The 27,282-nt window shown below is 35.7% G+C and overlaps 1 protein-coding gene across 1 annotated transcript; it reads left to right on the top strand.

Moving 5' to 3' along the window:
• Positions 1-1,130: 1,130 nt before the first annotated feature.
• Positions 1,131-24,266, top strand: LOC121735359 (dyslexia-associated protein KIAA0319). The gene is made up of 14 exons (XM_042126161.1): positions 1,131-1,503; positions 2,256-2,486; positions 2,636-3,150; positions 3,318-3,438; positions 13,951-14,180; positions 16,631-16,853; positions 17,852-18,009; positions 18,201-18,341; positions 19,585-19,825; positions 21,175-21,365; positions 22,174-22,464; positions 22,866-23,067; positions 23,540-23,701; positions 23,969-24,266. The coding sequence occupies exons 1-14, from the start codon at positions 1,347-1,349 to the stop codon at positions 24,127-24,129; spliced, it is 3,024 nt and encodes a 1,007-aa protein (XP_041982095.1). The 5' UTR covers positions 1,131-1,346; the 3' UTR covers positions 24,130-24,266.
• Positions 24,267-27,282: the final 3,016 nt, after the last annotated feature.

Genomic DNA, 27,282 nt, shown 5'->3' with positions numbered 1-27,282 from the left:
GCCAGAGGGTGGCAGATATTTAAATTAATTATTTCCTTATAATTTAAGAATTTTTTATAGGTTCTGAAATAAACTTTTTTTTTTCAGGGGACATGCCATATATAAAAAATTTCAGATTTTATAAAATTACGAAGGTCTGGTTGTCGCTGGCTCTTTTATGACTTAGCATGACTACCAACAGTTTCATACGTTTCTTCCCTTGAAGAAGTCTTGTATTATACTGTTTTCCTTATAGCTACGTCTTTATACTAATATTATTTAATTTGGATTCGGCAGTTTGCATGCACAACAGCTATTAAGCGACGTGCCGTGCATTGCCACTAGGGCAAGGGTGGCCAACCTTTTCGACATCTGGGCCGAAATTCGGAAATAGAATTTCACCCCGGGCCGCACTACCAAACTTTATGTATACTCAGAGGAATGAAAGTCAAAATCGGATACTATAATTTTTCCTATTAAAACTTAGTTGGAGCCTTAATAGTAGGTAAATATGTGGTAATTTTAGTATTAACTTTTTTTACTTTAAAAAAAATGTGCTCGGCTCCGCGGGCCACAAGGTAACAGACAGCGGGCCGAATATGGCCCGCGGGCCGCGTGTTGGCCACCCTTGCACTGGAGTAGGCCTTTGAGAATAGCGTTAATTAATAACCGCGTGGTAAATTTTCGAAGTATGGCACAATGCACATGGCCATGGGCCATAATATTATGCATAGCCTTTCTTTTCTCTCCAGCTTAGCTAAATCACTGACAAGTCTTGTGGTATTAATCCGTAATGTATATGATAGGCTTACACAAATAAATAGCATTTTCGGCATCTGAAACTGCCCCGGGGCAGGGCTTATTGAATCGACCGACATGACTTCTTGACTGTATTGACTTTTAACTAGACTTTGACTAGGCTTTAGACCTGACAATATAAGAAAAACGAAGGGGAAAATTGTATTTAAATAGAATATTGTTTTCCCGTCAATATTTATACTCGACACTGGTCATGGTTAAATAGCCGAAGTGCCATAATAAGAAAAAAAAATGCAAAAATGACATTGACAATTTGACATCGACATTTTGCAAAACGTCACAATCCAATTGTCAGTGTCATATGACTGACGAGTCGATATCGGGAGTGAATTTACATTTGTATTTATTTATGTAAATTAATTGTTAAAAATAATATAATGTCGTCCAAATAGGCGGTTATCAGTGCACCCACACAAATCGCATATCTAAACCCTTCTATTTCCTCCGCACTTGATAATTTTAGGATACATAATGAAATATTAGCATACATGTACAATCTAAACAACATATTGTTGCATGTTTAAAGGATAAAGACTTTAAACACTAACATGATGTATGGTGCTACGGCAAGAATTTTGTTTGTCGTTTTTCTGCTCAAGATAAGTGTCGTTAAATCACTATACAGTAAACCTTGGAATGAAAAATATGAGAACAATAAATGTCCTAAGCTGTACCCTAAGAACTTTGATAATTACATGCCATCTGGTAAGTATTTTACAGCTCATTTACTGTAAGTACTTATAATAGTGATAAAAAATACAGATAGAATAGAAAGAAAAGGACACTGTAACCCAAATTTTTCAACCCTTATAAACAAAATGCCTATAAGAACCTAAATATAAATTAAATAGGTTGTAAGATCCTTGTACTGCAATTAAATACTTACTAAGAAGATGCCTTATTAGTGAACCAGACCAGACTGAGGCTTAAAAAGAGTTTTTTTTAGCTCAATTATAATTTAAACTTTCTGCACATTATAAAAAGTATCTTATAAAATTATTTAAAAAATACTAGTAGGTAGTGTACTAAAAAGTCATAATATGACTTGGTCCATTGCAACAAAACTTTCTGTATTAAAGTAAAATTGAATTAAAAATTAATTATCTTGACTTCAGAAACTGTTTGTTGGAGTACATTCAAATCAGAATATTTTTTGATACTTTGTCATTTTATAATAGGAATACTATTTTGTTCTTTCATCATTTTATGAAACTGTACATTCATATACATATACTGTATGAACTATGAGAGCCATATTCAATACATACTACATACCTGTAATATGTGGTAGGCACCATAGTTGCGACATTCAGAAAATATTTGAAAAAAATATATTTTGAATAAAAAAGTTGGAGTTTTATTAATACTGTATTATTTTATCAATACTGTATTATTATGAAATCATTTAGCAGAGTTGATCTGCTGGCATAAAATTATTTATATTTTTACATTTTCAGGAAACTTAACTGCTGGTAACTTCACGGAGAAGAAGGATCTCAAGGGTTTAAGACAATGTGTAATGGCCTGCTGCTTGGAGACCACCTGTAACATTGTGTTCATAGTGGAGTCCAGGTGCTACCATGTGGAGTGTGTGGCCGACGAGCTGTGCCTGCCGCTGCCTAGGGTTGGCAGCAGGAAGTGGGAGACTCATGTCTCCATGATCCTAGTCAAACCTGTGCTGCCCAGTGGTAAGATTTACAGATATTTGAGAGTCACCTAAATACAACTTGCATGTTGAGTTCAGTCATTCATAGTATCTTGATAGATTTTTCTTTTTATATTTTTAAGCATACAATATTGTTTTTTGAGAGAACTCAAGGTTATTTTGCCTTTTCAGAGAACTGGTCGGACATCCTAGAACAATCAAACTTTAGGGAATTAAATAACTATTCACCAGAGGAGGAACCCATGTATGCATACTCCAATCACGGCAATGACATGCCAGATGATGAGGAGTCAAGTTTCCTTAACCGTTTCATCAATAACTTACCTAGTTTGGAAGATGATGAACAACAGGCTTTCGATAAATATGAAAGTTCTGATGAGATGATGTTGGCATCGAGGTTCTTGAATAAAATCTCATGTGATATGGGAGCCGACGACTGTCCATATAACTCGGAATGTGTACCTCTGGGCCATAAAATGCATGGCATATGCAAGTGCATTTTAGGGATGGAAGAGAACTCCCAAGGAGCGTGTGTGCCGATGCGCCGGCCGTACTCCAAAGGCCCAACTATGCCTATAGAGTCTATAAAAAAGAGTGACAGCCTCATTGACGCTAAAATGGATGAGTCCAAACTGGACACAAACATGCCAAAGCTGAATTTAACAGTTTCTATAGAGTCTAAACAAGTGAGTATCTGAGATTTTTTAAAGTACTTATTGTTTTATTATATTAAACATTTTAGATCGCGAACAACTTAAAGTATTATTTTTAATGTAATTTGATCTATATGTATGTATATGAAATAAATGATTATTTTATTTAATTTTTGCCAACACGTATTTGCACATTTTAGGTACAATTACCTGAAAATGAAGTGACCCTGGCAGCATATACTATACCTGACGAGAAGACGACCAGAACCCACTATAATTACGCTTGGACTATTGTAGATCAACCAAGTGGTGGTTTCACAGGTAAGAAAAAATGTTACTTAACTAGAAACATAATAATATTTACCTGTAGTAAATTTTATCTCTGTAACATAATACCTACATTGTTATTGTAGTATGTATTAGCAATTGTGAAGGAGACATAAAATAAATAATCGGCCAAGTGCGAGTCGGACGAAGGGTTCCGTACCGCAATAGAGTGAAAATAAGCCAAAAGTTGTGTTTTTGTATGTTAGCCTGAATAGCAAGTAAAAACATTGTGTAGTTTTAGCTGTTTTCTATTAATCGTACAGTATACTATTGTTTATTACGTACACGAAAGGAAATTAGTTATGATTTCGGCGGGCGAGTATTTCGCATCAAATTCGCAAACGAACTAAGCGGGCCGGCGCACAGTGGATCGAATCGACAATTTCGGGGACATAGGGACCAATTTTTGTTTTTCAAATTTTTTTTTGTGCCAATGGATAGAGCTAATTAATCTTAACAAATGTTATACTTTGCAATTTTTTCTTAGGGTTATTATTTAAGTAGAAAAAAACATATGTATTTTTAAATTTCTTGTATGGAAAAAAATATATAATCCCAAATTTTTGTCAAGTCCTGATAGATCCCGCGCTCAAACCTTTTTTTTATATATTTTGGCTACATTGCTAGTATTATGTACCATAAATGTGTGCCTAAAGTTGCCACTCTGCCAGAAATAGCCGAAGAAAATTACAAAAGATTTAATTAGTAACTAATGACTTCTTAAAATTCCTTAAACTATTCTAGGCATATTTCATGCAAAATAATTATTATGCTAGTAAAACAATACTTATAATTACTTAAAATTAGAAAAAAAAACTAGAAATATCGATTCCCCATATGACCCTCAATTCTTTCGACCTGAAGAATCTACATAACCTGGAAGAACAATTAATTCTACAGAACCCTGTCCAACTAAATCAAATATCTTCTTCACTGTACCATACAACGTTGCCCCTATACACGTTAGTCTTTGGTATAGTTACAATTTCCCTTATTCTTATCATCCGACGTCGCCGCTTGCGTCGACAAAAGGACAGTGGTCTAAACGAGGGTGTCACTCCAACCAGCCAAGCTGATCAACCAGTCTACGCAGTTCCTGTAAAGAATCAAGAATCTCTGCCAGCAACTTTCTCGCTCAAAGTCCTCAAATAGTTGCTTCTCTGGGGGTGGAGGAATTACGCACGGACCCCTAAAGGAGAATGCTGATGCAGCCGCACGTGCCCGGCGTTACGTTGTAAATGAAATATAAGTTAGTTTAATAAATTTCTTAGATAATTTCTGTTTTTTTTTGGAAGCCCGGGCTGCCGAATTCGTAATTAATTTGAATTGTGTATTTTCTAACAATCGCTTACCTAATGATAATGAATCGAACAACATTCAAAATAAAGAGCTTAAGTAATTGCATAAGGGCTTATACCCTCATTAGCCAATCATTAATAGTTATAATTATCTTTGTTAGGTGTGGAAAATTATAAAGGGATCGTAATTGATATTTCAAAATTAGTTATTGTTTAAACGTGCTACTACATACATCGTATTTTCACAGTGTTTAATTTTCTTTATTTTGGTATAATGGACGGTCTTGTGAATAATATAGATTTATTTATGGTATTAAGAGACCAATTGAAAAGTTTGTCAGATAGTAAAAAACTATTTGATTTTCTACAATCGAAAATAAATGTGACTGAAGAGAATAGTGCCGTGCTTAGAAAGTTATGTACGCGTTTTTGTTCTAATATATGTGCCAGATGGGAAAAATGCAACCGAACATTAGCTAAATTTATTTAAAAAAATGGCGATTGGTTAGAATCGTCAATAAATTGGCCCCAAGAAATCAATTTTGATGTTATCAATACTGAACCAATAGAACTCGAGGTTTATGATAATACTGAGAATCTACCACCAGCACTTTCTACTTCAGACGCTTCCACATCTACGTTTACTCCGAGGAAACCTTTTGAAGATTTATGTGATCGACAAAAACGGAGACGTTTAGATGAAATAAATAAAAATCTTTCATTTTCTCCGGAAGAAATGTCTGCCATATCAACAAGGAGTTTAAAAAATAGTGGAAACGAAGATATTTCAAAAATAATGAACCATTTACTCAATCATCCAGAAGATTTAAATAAAGTCAAGGCATGCTTAAACAACGATAAGGTTAAGAGTGATACGTATTCACCTGATAAGGCACTAGCTTTATTAGTTTCGCTAAAGTTATCAAAGTGGCAATATATAAACTTAAGAGAGTCTGCGAGTGAAAATGGTTCAGAGTTATATCCATCGTACTACAAATTGCAACAAGCTAAATTGAATTGTTATCCAGATAAAAAAGATTTATGTATTACTGAGGACGGGGCTTCAATTAAACTGCAAGCTTTACTCAACTTGACTGTATCAAGACTTTTGGATGCAATATCCATGGATTTGGACGCAACAATAAATTTAGAGCTTGTAAGTAAATGGGGTTTTGACGGAGCTTCTGGTCAAAGTGTGTACAAGCAAAAAGTAAACAAAGAATTTGAAGACTCCAGTATTTTTATGGCCAGTCTAGTACCAGTTAGGCTACAACAATCCGATGGAACTATTGTTTGGGAAAACGAAAGACCATCGTCCACGTTTTACTGTCGTCCATTAATGTTTCAATTTACGAAAGAAACCCAGTCCACTGTTATGTCAATTAAAAACAGAATAACAGAAGAAATAAAAGCGCTTCAGCCATCAAAACTGAATCAAATTGAAGTGTCTCACCAGTTACTTTTGACGATGATTGACGGAAAGATAACGTCATATTTATCAGAGACGTCGACAGCCGTTTGCGATATTTGCAAAGCAAAGCCATCGGAAATAAACAATATTGAACTGCTTGACCAAAAACACAAGAATGAAGAAATTCACCAGTACGGACTATCATCTTTACACTGCTGGATAAGGTGTATGGAGTGCCTTCTTCACATAGGTAACAATAATTATTCTTATTTATCATACCTTAGCTATTAATTACTTTACAGCCGCAAGTCATTGTTCTTTTACAAAATATTCATTTTCAATATTAATAAAGTCCCATTTTTCTTATGCAGCCTATCGTATGGATTTTAAAAAATGGAGTGGCAGGGGCGAAGATCAACAAAAAATTAAGCTTAGAAAGTTCGAAATTCAGCGAGCATTTAGAGAAGATTGCGGATTACTAATAGACCAGGTGAAACAAGGAGAGGGAACAACTAATGGTGGCAATACTGCCCGAAGATTTTTCAGGGACGCAGACACTGCAGCCCGTATTACTGGTATAAGCAAGGAATTAATAGAAAGGTTACGTCATGTAATACTCCAGACTGTAGCATCTGGAGAGTGCGTCAACCTTTCTAAATTCTCCTTATTCTGTAGAGAGACTGCAGAACTCTACATAAATTTATATCCCTGGTATTATATGCCTTCTAGTTTCCATAAGCTGCTTATACATGGCGCTGATATTATCCAGCATTTTGCTACCATACCTATCGGCAATCTGTCAGAAGAAGCAGCAGAAGCTCGTAACAAAGATTTCCGGAAATTCAGAGAGAGTTATTCCAGAAAATTAAGTAGAAAAGCCACAAATGAGGATATTTTACATAATCTTTTAATATCATCAGATCCAAATATCACAAGTTTTAGACCAAGACTATCAAAGCATAACAAAATAGCTCTCTCTTCACGGGCTAAAGAGCTTCTGTTAAATTTGCCGACAGAATCTGAGATAGAGTTCATTGACGTTAATGAATTACAGGATAATCATTCTGATAGTGAGTAAGCTTTTTGAGTTTTGTAAATTAAATGCAATATTTATTTAGAAATAATTTTATTACTTTTATTATAGTATGTATGGTATCGTAATTTTTATGTATACTCACTATTTTTTATTTTTCAATTTTATTATTAATAGGGAATATGTATGTAACGCTTAAATGGAGAAAATATTATTATTTGTAATCTTTATTGTTAAAAAACCATATTAATGCTATTTTTTTATGTTTTTTTCGATACTTAATAATAAAATTTAAGTATCAAAAATTGGATTTTTTTTAAATTCCTTCGCAAATTTTTAAAACACTACGCTATTAGCAAAACAAAACGAGATAGTATTATATTCCATGCCACACTAATAATAGCTAATGAGGGTATAATTAAAAGCCCTTATGCAAGGCTACTTAAGCTATTTATTTTGAATGTTGTTCTGTTCATTGTCATTAAGCGATTGTTAGAAAATACACAATACAAAAGATTATTTACTATTGTCAAACGGATTAGTTACTTGAAGTTAATGACCGATCACAATATTTACATGGAATCGATTTTTCTTTTTTTTCTGATTTTAAGTAATTATAAGTATTGTTTTACTAGCATAATAATTATTTTGCATGAAATATGCCTAGAATAGTTTAAGGAATTTTAAGAAGTCATTAGTTACTAATTAAATCTTTTGTAATTTTCTTCGGCTATTTCTGGCAGAGTGGCAACTTTAGGCACACATTTATGGTACATAATACTAGCAATGTAGCCAAAATATATAAAAAAAAAGGTTTGAGCGCGGGATCTATCAGGACTTGACAAAAATTTGGGATTATATATTTTTTTCCATACAAGAAATTTAAAAATATGTTTTTTTCTACTTAAATAATAACCCTAAGAAAAAATTGCAAAGAATAACATTAGTTAAGATTAATTAGCTCTATCCATTGGCACAAAAAAAAAATTTGAAAAACAAAAATTGGTCCCTATGTCCCCGAAATTGTCGATTCTATCCACTGTGCGGCGCGGCGCGGCCGCGCAGCGCGGCCGCGCAGCGCGTACGGCCTAGCGATAAACACATCTACCCTAGGCGTACGCAGCTAGCGAAACCGGGTCGCTATCCACAGCGCGAGGCGCGTGAGCCGTGAAATATTAACAGCTGATAAGTAATAACAAAACGAGCAGACCGCGCACCTGATGCTTGGTCGTAGTTATTAAGATTTTACTTGTAAATATTTTATTGTTTTAAATATAGTAATAGATGTAATATTGTAAATAGCTGTTTGTGTAAATAAAATACGTGTAAATATAAATAGTATATAATGTTAAAATAAAATGTGTATATTTAGATGTAGGAGATCACTACACCTGCTGTTAGTCTTATTGACTTAGACTGTGAGGTCGTGGATAGATTAAATAAAAGAAAATCACTTTTATATTGCGCTTTATTTAGGTTAAGCGCATTCGGTAAGGCACGTCTATACTCCGAGGAGTAAAGGAGAGAAGTGTAAAATATTTATCAGTAAAATAAACTGTGACCTGCAGGGTCAACAAAAAACGTTCCCATGCCAAATGTGAACCTGACCATTTAAACTAAAAGCAAACTATAATAAATTATAGTTTTATGGCTTTGGTAACATTGTGTACCCTTGTTTTAAGAATTATTAGTCGTTTATTATACTTCACACAATTTCTTGACAGTAAGGTTAACATGTGGCATGTGAGACCCTACTCGTAATGGTACTTCACTTTCTCAGAACCTAAATCTTTCAATACGATATCAAAAGACAGGAAATTTTGTATTCGAATTTAAGTAAATTCGACACGCCCCCTCAAAAATTAATGTCTTTTGAATTAAATTCAAAAGTAATATAAACCTAAAATAAAATTACCTAAATCTCAAAACATTAAAAGTAATTTAAATTAAGTACAATTTAAAATACATTGAGTAATACCTAATTGACGAAACCTTCCGTGCACTTTAACCTTAAAATCCGGGGAGATACAAAATGATCCAACATTCATTGCTAGGATGAGGGAAACCCCAGAAAAACCTCACCAGATCATTAAATAATTAATTACTATTAGTATTTATTGAAACATTATAAAACATTATTCTTCCACATTCGTGTCCCGCAGGTCGCGGAACCTGGCTGCTGGCAGCGGCTCGGTCAGCATGTCCACGATCTGGTTATCTGTTGAAATATATTTCAAAGTTATTGTCTTATTCACACATTATTCTTGGGAGAAGTGATATTTAACGTCTATATGTTTGGAACTCTTGTGACTCAATGGATTATATTTTGCAATAATAATACATCCATTATTATCTCTTCGTACCTCTATATTAATAAAGGTTCTTTAATTTCAATATTAATGCTAGTAGCTGAAGTCCTTAACCACAAAGCCTCTTTAACGGCTTCATACAGAGCCATAATATATTCGGCTTCTGTCGACGAGGCTGCTACTGAAACTTGCCTCTTAGAGTTCACATACATACAACATACTTATTGTACATTCATACATACAACATAAATAATAAAAAACTGTTGTAGTTTTTCTAACTAAGTTATCACTTCCTCCCTAATTTGAATTGACATAATATCCCGTAAATAAATTATCAATTAGTTTATCTGTATATTATTAATTTCAGATTTGATGTACTTTCTAAATATCTAAGCAAATACTCTTTTTAAACAAGTCAATTGTTATATGTTATTTCTTGTCCATGTGTCTAAGGTCCAAATATGATCAATTACATACTATGTATTAAGTACATAAGGCAACCAGCACTTCAACATGATGCATTACATATCTCATCAGATTCCAATGCTTCGAAGTTAACTTTCATTTATATAATTATAAAGGTATGTTAATATGGATTACAATCCATCACTTTAAACTTGTTTAATATTGCCTTTATATAATATTATTATGTACTTTGGTCCTACTGGTCCTAGTTATCATGATAACTCAGAAAAATCTTATTTCTTTTAAGTCAACCATCGAAAATTTTATTAATCCAATATTGTTCAAAATTATTCATTGCACTTTTATTTGCCGTGCAAATAACTACATCGTCAACATATAAAATAACATTTATACTGTGGGACATCTGTCCCTTATTTAGTACCTATACAGTACACACAATTGTCTCCCTTGTATTACCTATTCGAATATTTTCGAACCAGCATCTAGCGGCTTATTTTTAGCCATTTAGTGCTACATTGAGTTTACAGACTTTATTTTACATACTCAATCCTCCCTCGAGAACTGCCATGAACATATTATTTTATATAAAATAAAATATTTTTAATATAATAAATTATTATTTTACTCTGTTTACTTAGCCACAGAATACATAATATTAGTACAAACTTAGCCTCAGTGTGTTATTGTTGTTGTACTGAAGAAAAGTATGAATTTACTATCAATATGTTCACTATTTCTATTTTAGTTTGGTACCATAAAAAAATCTAAGTGGCTACTCTGACTTGTATAGCATTGTTTACAAAATTACAATAATTGTTTCTATTGTTTTGTTCATTGTAATTTGTAAGGGGCACTTGACGAACTAGGATTTGACATTTCTTTACCTGAGTGTACATTTATTGGATTAAATTTAAATTCGACTTAAGAAAGCTTTTCTCATTTAGGGTCACATCGCTTATTACCAAGTCCTTTTAATTTTCCACATCATAAACTCTATAATATACCCATTTGGTTCATACCCCAATAATGGCTTTAGATGATTTTTCATCGAATTTGTTTCTACCGGTTTTTACATGCACATATACAGTTGAACCAAACACTTTTAGGTATTTAATTTGGGGTTTCTTATTGTGCCACATTTCATAAGGTGTTTTATTTACCTTCAATGACTTTAATGGTGTCATATTTATAAGATACGTTGCAGTTAACTCAGCATCGTCTCAAAACACTTTTTTTTTTTATTAAGCACCAGATGTCATTGTTCGCGCCTTTTCTGTAATAGTTCCATTACTGAAAAGTACCATTCTTTCAGATATGCCATTTAACTGTGGAGTTCGTGGTATTGCGAGATAATTACTTTCATACCCTTTAACACATTTTGTTGCACCATTTGGACTATAACTATTAACGCAATAAAAAATTAACTATTTTATGTTTTATCTAGCTTCACCTCTTTTTCGACAAAATCTTTAATTAAACATTGCAAGCATATCGGATTTGTGTCTTATAAGATATGTTGCGCAATAAAGAGTAAAGTCACCAATAAAATAGATCAGAATATCATTGTCATTATTTACAGAAGGTGGTGTCATTAGCCCACAAACATCTGACTGAATATTAAATGTTCTTTCATTTCTGTAACGGTAGTCTGGCTTGTTAGCCGTAAATAAGCATGCTTCACACTGCATACATTTTAATTGGCCTATAATAATTATGACCTAATCGTTGATATTCATGATCAAGATTATAGACAGGCTCGCAGACCTCCGGAACGTTTAATCAAGTTTATACGTACCTTGAATTCCAGAGTAAACAGGTTGTTTACGGTCTTACCGGACATCACGGGCTTACCGTGGCAGTACACCATTACCCCATCGTCACCAATGGTCACGGAGTATCCGGCTTGTTGCATCTTGGTAACGGACAGCAAGTTGCACGGGACATCAGGACTGTACAGCACGTTTTCTATCTTTCCTTCGATACCCAAGTTGCTCGTAACAGAGATTGATCCAATCTTCGACGTGGAGATGAATGTTTCATTTTTCGCCACTGATATTTTGATTGGTGTTGTAAGTGTGCGAAAATAGCTTGCTATATTCTCTCGATTCGTGATATGATCGGATGCTCCAGAGTCCAATAAGAATATAATTTTATCTTGCTTATATTCTGTTTGCATTATGGCTCCTGCCATAAAAACAAAACTCGGTGTAGTCGGCGATGATTGAATTGTATCAACACTTGTTGTATGAGCAGTGTTAATTGTTGTCTCGGTATTATTTGGTTTAGTCTTCATAACACGTAGGTAGTAGCGACATTCATTTTTGTAATGTCCCTTTTTCTTGCAGTAATGGCATATCACAACTTTCTTCTTATTAGATATTATCATGTTATAGTTGAATTTCGGCTTCTTATTTATTCTTCGAGAATTCTTCACAGCTGGTCTTCGTTGGAAGTCTTCGTTTTGCAGATGATTGTTTTGAATTTCAGCATGAAGCACTTTTCTGCTTGTGTCTAGTTTTTCGTCGTTTAGTTTAACTTCGTAGTCGAGAAGTCGCATCTTCACGAAGTTGAGCGTAACATCGTCTTCTGAGAGTGTTTCGATTGCGGTGACAATACCGTCATAGGCAGGCGGAAGAGTCAGCAATAGTTGAGATACCTTATCTCCCTCCATCACAGTTGCACCAGAAGTCGCTAGCTCGGATATTAAAATATCAAACTGCATAAAATGTTGATTCAAGGTGGTATCTCCTTGGAGTTTCATATTTAATAACTTCTTTCTGGTTGCGAGCTGTTTAGCGGTACTTTTTCTCTCGAAAATGTTGTCTAGTGTAGACAGTATTTCCCTCGATGTTGACTCCAGTCCGACATGACTGATATAAGCATCAGACAGGTATTCAATTATAACGTTTTTAGCTGTTTGTTCGGCTTTCTTCCACTTGTTGTCAGGTGTGACCGGAACTGGCTTCTCAATAACGTAAATCACGTCTAGTTCACTTAAAAGGCTTCGGATTCTGAATTTCCAGATGTTGTAATTTTCTCCGATGAAAATCGAAATATTTCTCTTGGTCTTCTTTTTCTCCATTTTGTTGTTTTTTAAAAGTTCGAATTTCACAATCACTTTCAGTTTCAAAAACTATTTTAACTTTTATTTAATCACTGCGATGACTGGGCAACCATAACCTTTTAGTCTTATTGACTTAGACTGTGAGGTCGTGGATAGATTAAATAAAAGAAAATCACTTTTATATTGCGCTTTATTTAGGTTAAGCGCATTCGGTAAGGCACGTCTATACTCCGAGGAGTAAAGGAGAGAAGTGTAAAATATTTATCAGTAAAATAAACTGTGACCTGCAGGGTCAACAAAAAACGTTCCCATGCCAAATGTGAACCTGACCATTTAAACTAAAAGCAAACTATAATAAATTATAGTTTTATGGCTTTGGTAACATTGTGTACCCTTGTTTTAAGAATTATTAGTCGTTTATTATACTTCACACAATTTCTTGACAGTAAGGTTAACATGTGGCATGTGAGACCCTACTCGTAATGGTACTTCACTTTCTCAGAACCTAAATCTTTCAATACGATATCAAAAGACAGGAAATTTTGTATTCGAATTTAAGTAAATTCGACACCTGCCTTAAATTTTTATTTTATTTTAATATTATAATCAAATATTAAAGTACACATATAAATAATAAAGTACTTTGTGGAAAATTCAAGTGCCTCCCTGTTTCCATTATTGATATAGTAGAGCAAAAAAGGCCGAAATAATCACGTTTGTTGTGTGGGAAATAAATAATATTTATTTCGTTTTTAGTATTTTTTGTTATAGCGGCAACAAAAATACACAATCTGTGAAAATTTCAGAGGTCTAGCTATACCTAGCCTGGAGACAGACGGACAGACATTGAAGTCTCAGTAATAGGGTCCCGTTTTTACCCTTTGGGTACGGAACCCTAATAAATAAGAATTATACTTCAATCTTCATGCTTATGCTATCAATAAAAAATCAACTTTATATTTTAGGTAATATGATTCAAAATGGTGCGACAGTTACTTTGACAGACCTTACGGAAGGTCAATATAAATTCAAGGTTACAGTAAATGGTACAAACTCATATGGAGAGGCTTTCGCTAATGTCACCGTGCTACCACCAAAGAGGATCAACAAAGCACCTATAGTTGTCATCACACCTCAAACACAGACTGTTAAATTACCAAATTCTGGGGCAGTTTTGGATGGAAGTGCTAGCAAGGTACCGTAATTTAATTTGTCAATCTCTAATATTATATTTTACTTTGTTGCTTTTTATGCGATTAAGGTGCCATACAAAAGTAATGATGTTTTTAAAAAAAGTAGTAATATGTATAATGCACGGGCAGAGTTATACAGACAAAGTCAGTCCAGACTCTGTAAGTCTTTTATTCATGCGTTAATAAAATTACGCTACTTCACCGCCAGACGTTACGAAAGAAAACACAAAGTAGCTTAGTTTAACGCATGTGTGTGTGTAAACGCGTTATAATAAAGTGGTTTTAGGGGGATTGACAGAGACACTTGTACCTTAATTTTTTTCGTCTTTCAGCTCTGCTACTTTCACAGTGAACTCTCTACAAGGAACACGTACACACCCTAAAGTATTATCACTTATTTTTGTTACACACTGTATAAAGAATAACAAAATATTTTATATTCTTTTATAGTTATATTGGAGGCGGATTTCATTTTACATGGATAACACCGTGTAAAATAAAATCATAATGACAATAAATGTTTGCCACGGGTCGGATAAAAAATGGACATTCTTGTTACACAAGATTCGTATTCAACTCAACAAAACTTGCTTTCTTATTAAACTTTTTAATGCAAACTACAATATTTGTTTGAAACGATAAACTGAACGTAACATTTCATTAAAAAACAATGCCCTAATAATAAAACATATTTTACAAAAATTAAATAAAGTGTGTCACGGGTGGGACTAACAATGTCACGGGTGGGACACGTACGACTTATTAGGCAAAATACGCGCCTTATAAGCTTTTTTAGGGTTCCGTACCCAAAGGGTAAAAACGGGACCTTATTACTAAGACTTCAATGTATGTCTGTCCCTGCTCTGGGTTCCTGTTGGAAGCTTGTCAGCTCTAAATGGGGTATTCGGCCGAAGGCAATGCTATGGATATATACAGCCATAGTGAGACCGATTACCACATATGGCTGCGTAGTGTGGCAAAAAAAGGCTAAACAAGTAAACTGTCGTAAAAATCTGAACAGCGTTCAGAGACTGGCATGCCTAATAATCACGGGTGGGCTCTCGTCAACACCCACCGCTTCCCTCGAGGCCCTGATCAACCTAACTCCGCTTCCTCTGCTTGTTCAGATGGAGGCCAGAAAGGCGGCTCTCAGGGCCAGGACGGCGGGCAGGACAAATTGGGCCTCCACCCCATTTAGACAGCTAGAACAGTCTCTTCGTGAATCACCCATCATGGACATGCCATCAGATGCCATGATCAAGGTGCATAGCTTTTCGAAGCAATATTAGGTTCTTATACCTGCCAGGGAGGACTGGGAAGGAAAAATCTCAATTGATGTTCGCCCTAGCGATATAGTTTGGTTCACGGATGGATCAAGGAAAGACAACCGTGCGGGAGCCGGATTCTACGGAGGCAGGCCCCCAAGAGGCAAACATGCCAGTTTGGGGGAGTTTGCGACCGTGTTTCAGGCTGAGGTCTTCGCAATCATCGGTTGCTTACTAGAAAGCCTAGAGATGGCACTAGTTAACAAAAATATTTTTTTCTTTCTGATAGTCAAGCTGCACTTAAGTGAACTTCTGTAGCAGTCAGTGCTTTAAAGCACTGACTGCTGCAGAAGTTTCGTCAAAATTGGTTCTGGAATGCATTGAGACGTTGAACATGATAGGAAAGGACAACAAAATACGCCTAGTATGGGTCCCGGGCCACAGTAACGTCCCCGGTAACGAAACCGCGGACGAACTGGCTAGGCTTGGGGCTGAGAGTCTCATATATATGGCCCAGAACCAGTCTGTGGAATATCTCCCAGTACCACAAAGCAAGTGCTCGAGGAATGGGTTCGCAAACTGAGCAGGAAGCAATGGGTTGAGACCCCTGGCCTTGAACACTCTAAGGCACTAATTTCTGGCTTCAACGAGAAACTGTCAGGAATAGTGCTCACCATGGGTAGGAATCAATTAAGAATCCTTACCAGAAGCCTAACTGGGCACTGCAAGCTCAATAAGCACCTTAACAGAATAGGTGTTAGTAGCTCAATGACTTGCAGATTCTACGAGGAGGAGGATGAAACACCTATAAGGCTTCTCCTTGACTGCCCTGCTCTACTACAGAGCAGGAACAGACACTTGGTTGCTACGAATATACATCCACCGAGGAAATTCGTGGCACCAACCCCAACCACATCGTTCAATTTATGAGCAGCATTGGGTTGGGGACGGTACTCTAATGCGAAGGAGTCACAATAGATCCTCAAGGGTCGCAGTGACATCGGGGCTACTTGACCTGCCTTCAACAAAAAAAAAAATGTCTGTCCCTCTGTCTGTCCGTGAAAAAAATTCGTTCCAAAACTTCAAGGTTTACTTTCCCTTTAATTTTAACGAAGGTTCTGTGCATTTGGTTATTGCTTGATTACCGATATAGCGTGTTTTTATTTATAATTTTTCTTTCGTTACAGGATGATGACGACATTATATCCTGGCATTGGGAGCTTATCGCTGGGCCAATTGGCTACCAGCCTCCGCTACAAGACGGACCTACACTTGTGTTGAATGACTTAAAACTGCCCGGCAACTACACTTTCAAACTGACAGTGGAAGACTCCGATCACGTGAAGAATTCTACTACGGCCAATATGACTGTGCTGAATCATACCGACTACCCACCAGAGGCTAATGCTGGTATGTGATTAAACCTATATAATTTGGTTATGTTAGTTGACAGTTATCAGTCAGCTATGTTGAATGCATCTAATGTAACTTTAAAACAGTACTTTTAATTATTACTTTTGTATGTACTGACATATTACTTATAACTACTTATAATTATGTATTGGACATAACAACATAAGGTTTTCAAAGTTTTGTATCTGAAAAAATACTCTACAGTCTACTCACTACTATTCTTAATACTTTTTATATCAAATCTAATAGGCTACTTGACCTAATTTTTTTCTTCATGCGAATCGCTTCTTAATCATTCATTTTCACAAAAAAAAAAACTAATATTTTAATATTTTACACAGTAGAAACCCATAAAAATGTTGATTGAAAAATATGCCTTATATATGGCGCCGAAAACACTGTCCGCCATAGTGTGACGTCATACGTTTTGTATTTTAAACTCTTTTTATTGAACATTTTTTATGTGCTAAATGTACAAGTCTAAAAGTGCCCAAAAATTATAAAATAATTAATTAAGAAATTAGAAATCATTTGTAATGTTGAAAACTTTTGGAGAAAAGTTTTAGCCATTTCATTTCCCGTCTACAATAAATGGAGATAATATATAAAACTGATATTTTATTTGAATTTTTTCTAGGCTTATTCTTATTATTTATGTACAAATAAACTTACATACAACGAGCGCGATAAATAAAAGACATTAAATTAGGAGTCTGATGACGTCACATCCAAATCGGAAGTAAAGCAAAAGCGTTTTCGTCAGTACAAATCCTATTTTCATAAAAACATATTTTCAAATCGACTTTATTTATCAATCATAAGCTTTTATTTGATGATAAGGGTGAAATATGGTTTCCTAGGCCAAGTTCTACTAGAAATATGCATTTGTTCAATGAAGTTGAATATAGGTTAAGTAGCCTATTGTATAAATGTAAATATTTAATAGATATTTTGTCAATTAATACAATGAATATGAGTGTATTAAAATTTTTCAGGACAAGACGTGATAATATATCTACCAAATAACAATTTGACTTTGAATGGAAGTTTGTCGACGGATGATCACGAAATAACATCATGGGAGTGGACCAAAGCTACGGAAGATGAGAATAAAGCTGTTGACATGCAAAATACACACTCACCATATTTACAGGTAACACTATAGTATTGGTGCAGTTAAGTCTTTGTAACTTTAAGCTGTGATGACATTGTCAGTGCATTTTCCTCCTACTAATAAATCATTATTAATTACCCCTCCCCCCTACTTAGGCTATCATTGTATGAATTCTATCATATTTTGTAATTTGCTTGTATCATTTTATATCATTATGTTGGTATTTTCAGTTGTCGAACCTGTCTGAGGGTGTGTACACGTTCGTGCTGAAGGTGACGGACAGCTCGGGGCAGTCGTCGACGGCGGAAGTGCACGTGTTCGTCAAGCCGCCCACCAACACTCCCCCCGTGCCGCGCGCCACCGCCCCGCCCGTGAGTGTACTCACTATGAGTACATACTGATATTATAAATGGATGCTACGTACTAACCCACAAAAAAAATGTATTAAGTTATGAATGCACTCTTGTTCTAAATGATCTAAAAACCAGCTCTGGATTTATATGAAGGCAGTATAGGCCATGGCTTATGGGCGGCAGCGTCTTATGGCGTCCTAGGATGGCGACAGTTCGTATCACGGAATATATATCACTAAAGGAAGGGCCATAGCAAGTAAGTTTCATTGAAACTGCTGTCGCCAAACTCACACAGTAACATTTTACGCACAAAAAAGAAATAACCAATCACAAAGAGATTTCTTTTTTAAATACAATGTCGTAAAAACAACCCTAACCCTTTTGAAATAAAGAAGAATTTAAATTTAGCAATACCGGCTCTGACTACCGATTTCAGTTATTCAACGCTAGATGGCGCTTGACAGCAAAATATGATAAGACTTGAAGTTGTACGCAATTGTACACCTTACGTCAACAAGCGTAAGGTTTTAATCCGTACTCACGAATTTCCTTTTGCGTGCAAGTTATGTCCAGCTGGACATAACTATGGCACGCGGGCCACGCCCATATGCCCTTTCCTGTAGTGTTATAATTATTATATTCCGTGGTTCGTACATAGGGGCGGAAATATTAAAGTGGCCTATACTTATAAAAAATATAAATTAGGGTCGCCAGTTGTCCGAGTAAACCTGTACATAGATGAGATTTCTTCTACTTAAGTCATTGTATAATAATGGAGGCTGTTCAATTATGTACTTAAGTAGTAATGACTACATGACTAAAAAATATTTTATCTAGGGTGTTCAAAGCGAATCGGGTATGTACTGTTTGTAAATATTTATTAGTGCCTAATATAAAGTTACATGTTGAAAAACCATAGTTACTAAAACCTAAGCATCGTGCAATATGCATGTGGTAATTTGGTGGACTATCTCCAATACTAAAATCTATTCACGAACTTTTATAACAATGTACAGACTACAGGCTACCCAAAACTTAAAGATTGCTCGGTAAAAATGGAAGGCGCTGGGTCCGCAATGTATTGGCTCCAGTTTTACCAAGCGAGCTTAAAAGTTTTGTCCTAAAAGGGTTAAATCAGATCGCAACGTGACGTGTAGATGCATTTCTAAAGTACTGAGTTGACAGATTTCAATTGCGTGGAGATGTCTTGCAAATTGCTGTCTGAATTGACTCTAACTAATATCTATTCCACCCCTTCCAGTTTATATCGCTACCGCAAACGTGGGTAGTACTAAACGGCTCAGAGTCACGTGACGACCACCGTATAGTCGCGTACACATGGCGCTGCGTCGACGGCCCAACTAACTCCACCATACTAGCGTACAACGAGTCGATAGCGAACGCGACTGCACTCACCAAGGGCGTGTACACTTTCTCCCTGACTGTACTCGACGATAACGGGAACTCCGCGTCCACTAATGTCACTGTCACTGTTACACAGAGTGAGTATAATCGGTGTAAGGATCTTTTGGCGCTTGGGTGATATCTACTCTTTTTTACATGGGGAAATGCTTTGCGCAGCCCCGGCGGATTGGGGACATCTGTCGGGGTCCCATGGTGCTCCACTCCCCGCTTAAGCGTAGGTCCGGGGACGATCAACCCACTGCAACGGATAATATCTACCCTAGATGTGAAACAACTGTCAATCAATATTATCTTTGAATTAAAATAGGTTAAAGTCTAATAAAATCATCCAGCGACTTAGCGTTGTTTGTGTCTTTAACACGTGCACGCATAAACATAATATTATCATTTGGCTCATGTAACGTTCTTCTTCTTCTTCTTTTGGCGTAAGCCTCCCCATTTAGGAGTTGCCAGCGTCAGAGTTTCTCGAGTGATTTTCTCGAATTTCTCAAATTCAACTTATATCTGTCAAAATATGACACTATACTTATATATATATATATATATATATATATATATATATATATATATATATATATATATATAATTGATTGTACTGTCGGTTCTTGGTGGAATTCATTTTAAACACAAATAAAACACAATATTACTTGCACTTTTTCCACTATATTCATTAATTACTACAAATTTAACTTAAACACGACCGGTTTCGATATATATCATCAGGTGTACTTAACGTCGGTAGTTGTGACATAACGTTATTAATTTATCAATATAAAATGGGTAAATCCAACTAAATATTAATTTTAATATCAGTAGAAAATAGTCGTATTTGGAAGAAAAATTCTACCAAATTGTAAAAAATACCATGATGCTGACAACCCTAATATTTGTTTTGATTATATTTAATTATTCAAAACTACCGACGTTAAGTACACCTGATGATGATTTATATCGAAGCCGGTCGTGTTTAAGTTAAATTTGCAGTAATTAATGAATATAGTGGAAAAAGTGCAAGTAATATTGTGTTTTATTTGTGTTTAAAACTATACTTATAGTTCCGATTTTAGCCAAGCGTTAAAAGGTCCTTATTTCTGTTGACGGCGCGAGTGTGCAAATGATTTGGCCCTATTATTGCCAAACTAAAAATATACTACAATTGGTGGAAAAAACCTTTCAATCGCGGGTTATTCGTGACAAATATTTGCATAGTCTCGTTATCTACGTCAAATAAATATAAGGGCTTGTGTTTGCTAGTCGTATAAATGTATAAAATTATAAATAACTGTATGATATTAATCATAAATACTAACAATGTAAAAATTGCATGCGTGGTTTCTCTTGCATGTCAATATCACTATTAACTTTTAAGCTTATTGCTTATTACATTAGCATCAAAACATTTTATTTACAATACAACATTTCACAGACAAGAATAGTCCTCCGAAGGCGGACGCGGGCGGAGACCAAGTATTGAACTTACCAGTCAACGTCCTTATTCTGAACGGGTCTAAATCGTCGGATGACTTCCGTATTGTGTCGTGGAAGTGGACGCGAGCGACGTCCGGTATCGCGGCTGGGACGGTCATACTGAATTCGGACACGAAACCTGTGTTGATGGTGAGTTTATGGTTTATTTTTTTCAAGATTTTCATTTTGGTAATGATGCCTGTTAGTTGTACTATGAAAATTACAGAAGCAAATTTAACGATGATTGTAGACCAATAGGCAAATGTTTTTTCTTTGATATAAGAAGGAGAGCCATGCTTCGGCACGAATGGGCCGGCTCGACCGGAGAAATACCACGTCCTCACAGAAAGCCGGCGTGAAACAGCGCTTCCGCTGTGTTTCGCCGAGTAAGTGAGTTTACCGGAGGCCCAATCCCCTACCCTTTTCCTTTCCCTACCCTCCCCTATTTCCTTCCGTACCCTCCCCTATTCCCTTCCGTAACCTCCTCTATTCCCTTCCCTACCCTCCCCTATTACCCCTTAGAAGACCGGCAACGCACCTGCAGCTCTTCTGATGCTGCGAGTGTCCATGGGCGACGGAAGTTGCTTTCCATCAGGTGACCCGTTTGCTCGCTTGCCCCCTTATTTCATAAAAAAAAAAAATAATAATAATAAGATCCTTTAAGAATGTATTAGTATAGGAAGTCTAACCAATTAATTAATTATTATTCTTATTCGTATCGTATCTCTTTTGTTCTAAGTTGTGTCTTTGAAAAGAATACATTATATTAAAACCTATAGTATAAAGAAAAATTAAAGCGAAATAGCGGTCTTTTTTTGTGTTATGTAAAACTTAGGCCTTTTAGAGGCTTTTGCTCAAAAATATGATTAATTTTTATATAATTTTATCTAATTTTACTTAACATATGTCTAATGTGTCTACTTAAAATATGTCTAATAAATACATAAAACAATTTCAGCTATCAAACATAGAAGCTGGTAGATACGTCTTCGAACTGACAGTAACGGATGATCAGGGCGAGTCCTCGCGGGATACAGTCAGTGTTCAAGTCAAACCAGATCCCTTAGACATGAAGATGCTGGAAATGACTCTCAACATACCGATATCTACCTTCACCAAGGGGCAGCTGGACTCTTTGGTACAGAAAATGACGTTGCTCCTCAAGGATGATATAAAAGTTAACGTAACAGACATCCGTGGAGAAGTGGACACTGGGAACACGATTATTGACTTCTTCCTGTCTGACAAGGTAAGTAGCATGGTATGGGTGACAGTTTCAGTAACGTTTTGTAAAAACAAACTTTCAGGAGTAAACTTCTGAAAGTTGCCATTCTTTACAAACATATGACTTAGTATTTTAGCCGTACTACATTCGTAATATATAAAATCATTAGTAACTGTTATAACGTAAATTTAATCCAGCCAGAATGTTATGTCACCCGCACCATGCTAGAGCATACTGTTCGAGGTACATCGAATACCTCAGCTTTTTATTATAAATTAATGGGACAGAGCGTGACAGTAGAAAACATTACAATTATATTATATTATGAAGATCTTTCCAAAAACTTTTAACGAAACTTAAAAAAAAAGTTTACTAAAATGTTTATAAAAATAATAAATTTTAATATCGTTTATCAATTTATCCAGGGCACGGCTATGGATGGCCTGACAGCGCTAACTCTATCCCGCGCGGCAGCCGTGGACGGCGCGCGCGTGCGGTCGCGGCGCTGCCTGAGCGCGTGCTCGGGGCGGGGCGTGTGCGACCAGGCGACGCGCACGTGCCGCTGCGACGCCTTCTGGATGCAGAGCCTGTTCACGCAGCTGCAGCCCGACGCGCTGCCCGACTGCGGTACGTACTGACAGACTGTGTTATTGTTGAGTTCACTTCATGTAACTCAGTTTATTTTATTTTTATTTTTATTTTACTTTATTTAGGAAACAAACAGTTTTTTTTTAAATTAGCTTAATATAATACAATTTTTACTTAAAAACTAATAGTTCCATAAAATTTTTACTAATTTAATTTTACAGAAATATATGCTTTTATAATTTATACATTTATTTTATGGTAAAATTTAAAAAGTCAGTAACGTCATTAATTATAGGATAAAATTATATTACATTTGATTTTTTATTAATCCAGTGCTTATAAATCAGATTATTCTGTAAGAAACCACTTGGTCATATTGTATGCAAAATTTCACCACAAGGCGTCGGCCTATTAATATTACATTTCTGTTGAGTTTTTAACTTTTTTTTTTTTAATTTTGAATTTCCCATGAAATAATAATAATTAGTCAATAAATGAATGTATTTTACAGAGTGGTCGGTGGTATACTTGTGCGTGTGCGCCGCGGCGCTGGCGGCGGGCGCGGGCGGGGCGTGGTGCGTACTGGCGCGCGCGCTGCGTCGTCTGTGTGCGCCGCGCAAGCAGCGGGCGCGCCCCGCCTACCGCCTGCTGCCGCTGGCGGACGAGAGGCCATGTGAGTAGGCCGTATTTCTTTTTTTTTTTTTTACTTCCAATGGCTAGTTCACATTGCATTATCGCAGTGTTGTGATGCAAATTTTAAATTGCCTTACCTCTATATATATAGTAAAGTTGTTTAAATAAAACTACAAGGTGTAATGTCTCTGAACTGACTATAGAGGTAGGACGGGCTTTACGCGATAACCGCATTCTCGTGGCGGTATTTCAACCCTCGATTCCTTAGAGCTTGAGAGCTAATATTAACATTTGATGCATATTTCAGTTGTAAACAAAGACGTGTCGGAGAGCGATACGGACTCTGACGTCCTTTACGAGACAAAAACTAAGTCCACGTCCTTCTCGCCGCGGTCAAACGGCGAACTGACGCACGGCAACGGCTGGAAAAAGAACGGACACAAAACTTCAAGGAAAGTCAAAACGTAGTTCACCGCCGCTTACCACGCTCGATTGATAGGTATGTGCTAGTAGACTTAATATGCTTAAAAACGAGACTTACGGCCGCACCCAGAGACGTTTAGACCAAATTTCACCAGCGACTGTTAAAGTTAATGCTCGAATTAGTATCACGTTAGCTCTTTCGTTTTTCATATGAATGAAAGAGAAGACAGGACATTTTAACAAGCTGTTAACACTAACAGACGTTGGTGAAATTGAGGCTTAACTTGTTAATATTCAAAACTAGCTGGTGCCCGCGACTTCGTCCGCGTCAGCATAGTAGATCACGTCCCAAGTATTATTTTTCAAAAATTTTCAATGTACAGAATTGACTTTCCTACGATTTTATTATATGTATATATATTTGGGCAGCGAACAAATGTATAAACTACAAAGTCTACTTGTCTTTGTCGTTCACATTGAAAAAGTCGCGTGACAAATACAGCGGACCTTAAATATTTATGTTGCTTAAATATCTTTTTTAGTACCTAAGGGATTTATAAAGAGTTACTTAGTAAAGATTGAGATAAGAGTAATTTTACAAGAAAGTGTTAAGTAACAACTCGAGTAATCATTGAATGTCTCTAAGTGCGGCCTTGGTGCCAATTTCATTGACGCATGTTAAAATAAGGGTAAGACCTACACGTCAACGGATAGACGTGATGCGTCCTATACTGGAATATAGCAGTGCCACCAATTATAATAGCAAAAGCTATATCGTTAGGGCTTGTCCGCACTGCGAATTTTAACCGCGCGGATTTTTTCTCGCGATTCTGTGATACGTTGAATCTTTGAAGAGACTCCGCGCGGCCGTTGAAAAAATATATTTAAAAAAATCAAGCGGTGAATATTCGAAGTGAAGACGGGGCCCTACGTATTTCCTCCTATCTATTTAAAAAGTAACATGACAAACCAAGACACTTTGCTTGACGGTGCGCGGTGACATCAAGCGCCGCAAGCGAACTTTGAATACGCTACGCAAACTTTATTAGTGAGGGTATTCATCAACAATTAAAATATTAACATGCATCGATAAAATTGGCACTATACATTTGTTAAAATTTGATTATGAAAGCAGTTAAAATTATTTAAGCGATGATTTGACTTTGGACGAAGAAAAAATAACATTCTTCTCTCCAAACGATATTTTAACCTTCAACTCTTTGAACTCAAGATAAGCCGTTAGCCGCGTGACTATACTTCTTTGATCTTTCCGCATAAATAATTTTAAATGCTACACAATTGCCAGCAAAACGATGTTCAAATATAGTGAATATTATGTATGATTGTAAAGTTTTGAGGACAGAATGTGTGTGATAATTTTTTATGATAAGGCAAAGTCTAAAAATCATGTAAATTGCTTATCTAGTCACGATTGTGCTAAGTCCATGGTCACACTTAGGCTGGTATAAATAAATAAAATAAATAAATAAAAATTGTTTTATTTCTGAATAAATTTGAATCAAATATTTTCAGAATGTTGAACTACATGTTGCCTACCACCGGTTCGGGAACTAACCCGGCGAGAAGAACCGGCGTAAGAAACTCGCACGGGGCCACTTTTTAGTAAAAAAGTGGAAAATTTGTCTTTTAAAAAAAATAAAATTTACAATGTAAATAACTTAATCTATACAATATGAATACACAATTGTAAGTCACATATAATAAATGTAGAAGCAGCCTTGCAAGCAGCCATCCTACTCCCAAGATGTGCTATCGTTTAGGAAATCTTTGACCGTATAGTAGGCTTTGGCACACAAACGTTCTTTAATTACTTTTTTAAATTTATTAATTGATAGATTTTGAACGTTTTCCGGGATTTTATTGTAAAGGCGTATACATTGACCTATAAAAGATTTACTTATTTTGCTAAGTCTGATCACTGGTATTTCCAGCTTGTGCCTATTTCTAGTGTTTCTACCGTGACTATCACTTTTAGTTTTAAATTTAGTTAAATTCTTTCTAACATACAATACATTATCCAAAATGTATTGAGAAGCAACAGTTAGAATACCAATTTCTTTAAACTTTTCTCTCAGAGATTCAAAAGCTGACATTTTATAAATTGAGCGTATAGCTCGCTTCTGCAGCACAAAAATTGTATTGATGTCGGCAGCGTTTCCCCATAAAAGGATACCATAAGACATTCTGCTGTGAAAATAACTAAAATAAACTAGTCTTGCCGTGTCTTCATCAGAAATTTCCCTAATTTTTCTGACTGCATATGCTGCAGAACTGAGCTTACCTGCAAGATTAGCAATATGAGGACCCCACTGTAATTTACTATCTAATGTAATGCCTAAGAATATAGTGGAGTCCACCAAATTCATTTTCTCATCATTTAATAGTAAATTGGTTTGAACTTGCCTAACATTGGGCAAAGTAAATTTTAAACATTTGGTTTTCTTAGAGTTTAAAAGTAAGTTATTAACATTAAACCAATGTACTATTTTTGAGAGAGCACTATTTACCTCGTCGTAATTTGACTGCCGTCGCTTCACTTTAAAAATAAGTGAAGTGTCATCAGCAAAAAGTACTATCTCATTATCCTTAACTAGATAAGGTAAGTCATTAATGTAGATGAGAAAAAGAAATGGTCCTAAAATGGATCCCTGTGGTACACCTAATTCTATTTTGGTCCCATTGGATCTTTTACTATTAACTTCAACCCTTTGAGTCCTATTTTTGAGGTAAGAAGTCAAAAGGCTGAGTGCTGAGTCCCTTATGCCATAGTGGTGCAATTTTTTGACTAAAGTAGCATGCTCGACACAGTCAAATGCCTTAGAGAGGTCACAAAAAATACCTAAGGCATCCTGTGACTCCTCCCAAGCTTCAAATATGCTACAAAGAAGACCTATACCAGCATCCGTTGTGGAACGACCCTTAGTAAAACCGTATTGGTTATTGTGTAATAAATTATTTAAATTAAAATGTAACAGTAATTGCTGTAAAATTATTTTTTCAAATATTTTACTAAGAGTCGGTAAAATCGAAATAGGCCGGTAATTAGTCGGATCTGATTTAATTCCCGCTTTAAATAAAGGTACGACCTTACTGTGCTTCATTAAGTCAGGAAAAACACCACTCTTAATGCAGTCATTGAAAATTATTGCCAGATGAGGAGCTATGATGTCAATTATC

Source organism: Aricia agestis, chromosome 17 (genome assembly GCF_905147365.1).
Source record: "Aricia agestis chromosome 17, ilAriAges1.1, whole genome shotgun sequence".
NCBI lineage: Eukaryota > Metazoa > Arthropoda > Insecta > Lepidoptera > Lycaenidae > Aricia > Aricia agestis.
This window is presented reverse-complemented; position numbering and strand designations above follow the sequence as displayed.

What these genes read in the sequence shown, in the direction of transcription:
- LOC121735359 (XM_042126161.1), top strand. Translation starts at nt 1,347, where the DNA reads ATGATGTATGGTGCTACGGCAAGAATTTTGTTTGTCGTTTTTCTGCTC. An exon ending in CAAACCTGTGCTGCCCAGTG is followed by an intron (nt 2,487 to 2,635) that starts GTAAGATTTACA and finishes TTGCCTTTTCAG; the next exon opens with AGAACTGGTCGGACATCCTA. An exon ending in GCTGGCGGACGAGAGGCCAT is followed by an intron (nt 23,702 to 23,968) that starts GTGAGTAGGCCG and finishes TGCATATTTCAG; the next exon opens with TTGTAAACAAAGACGTGTCG.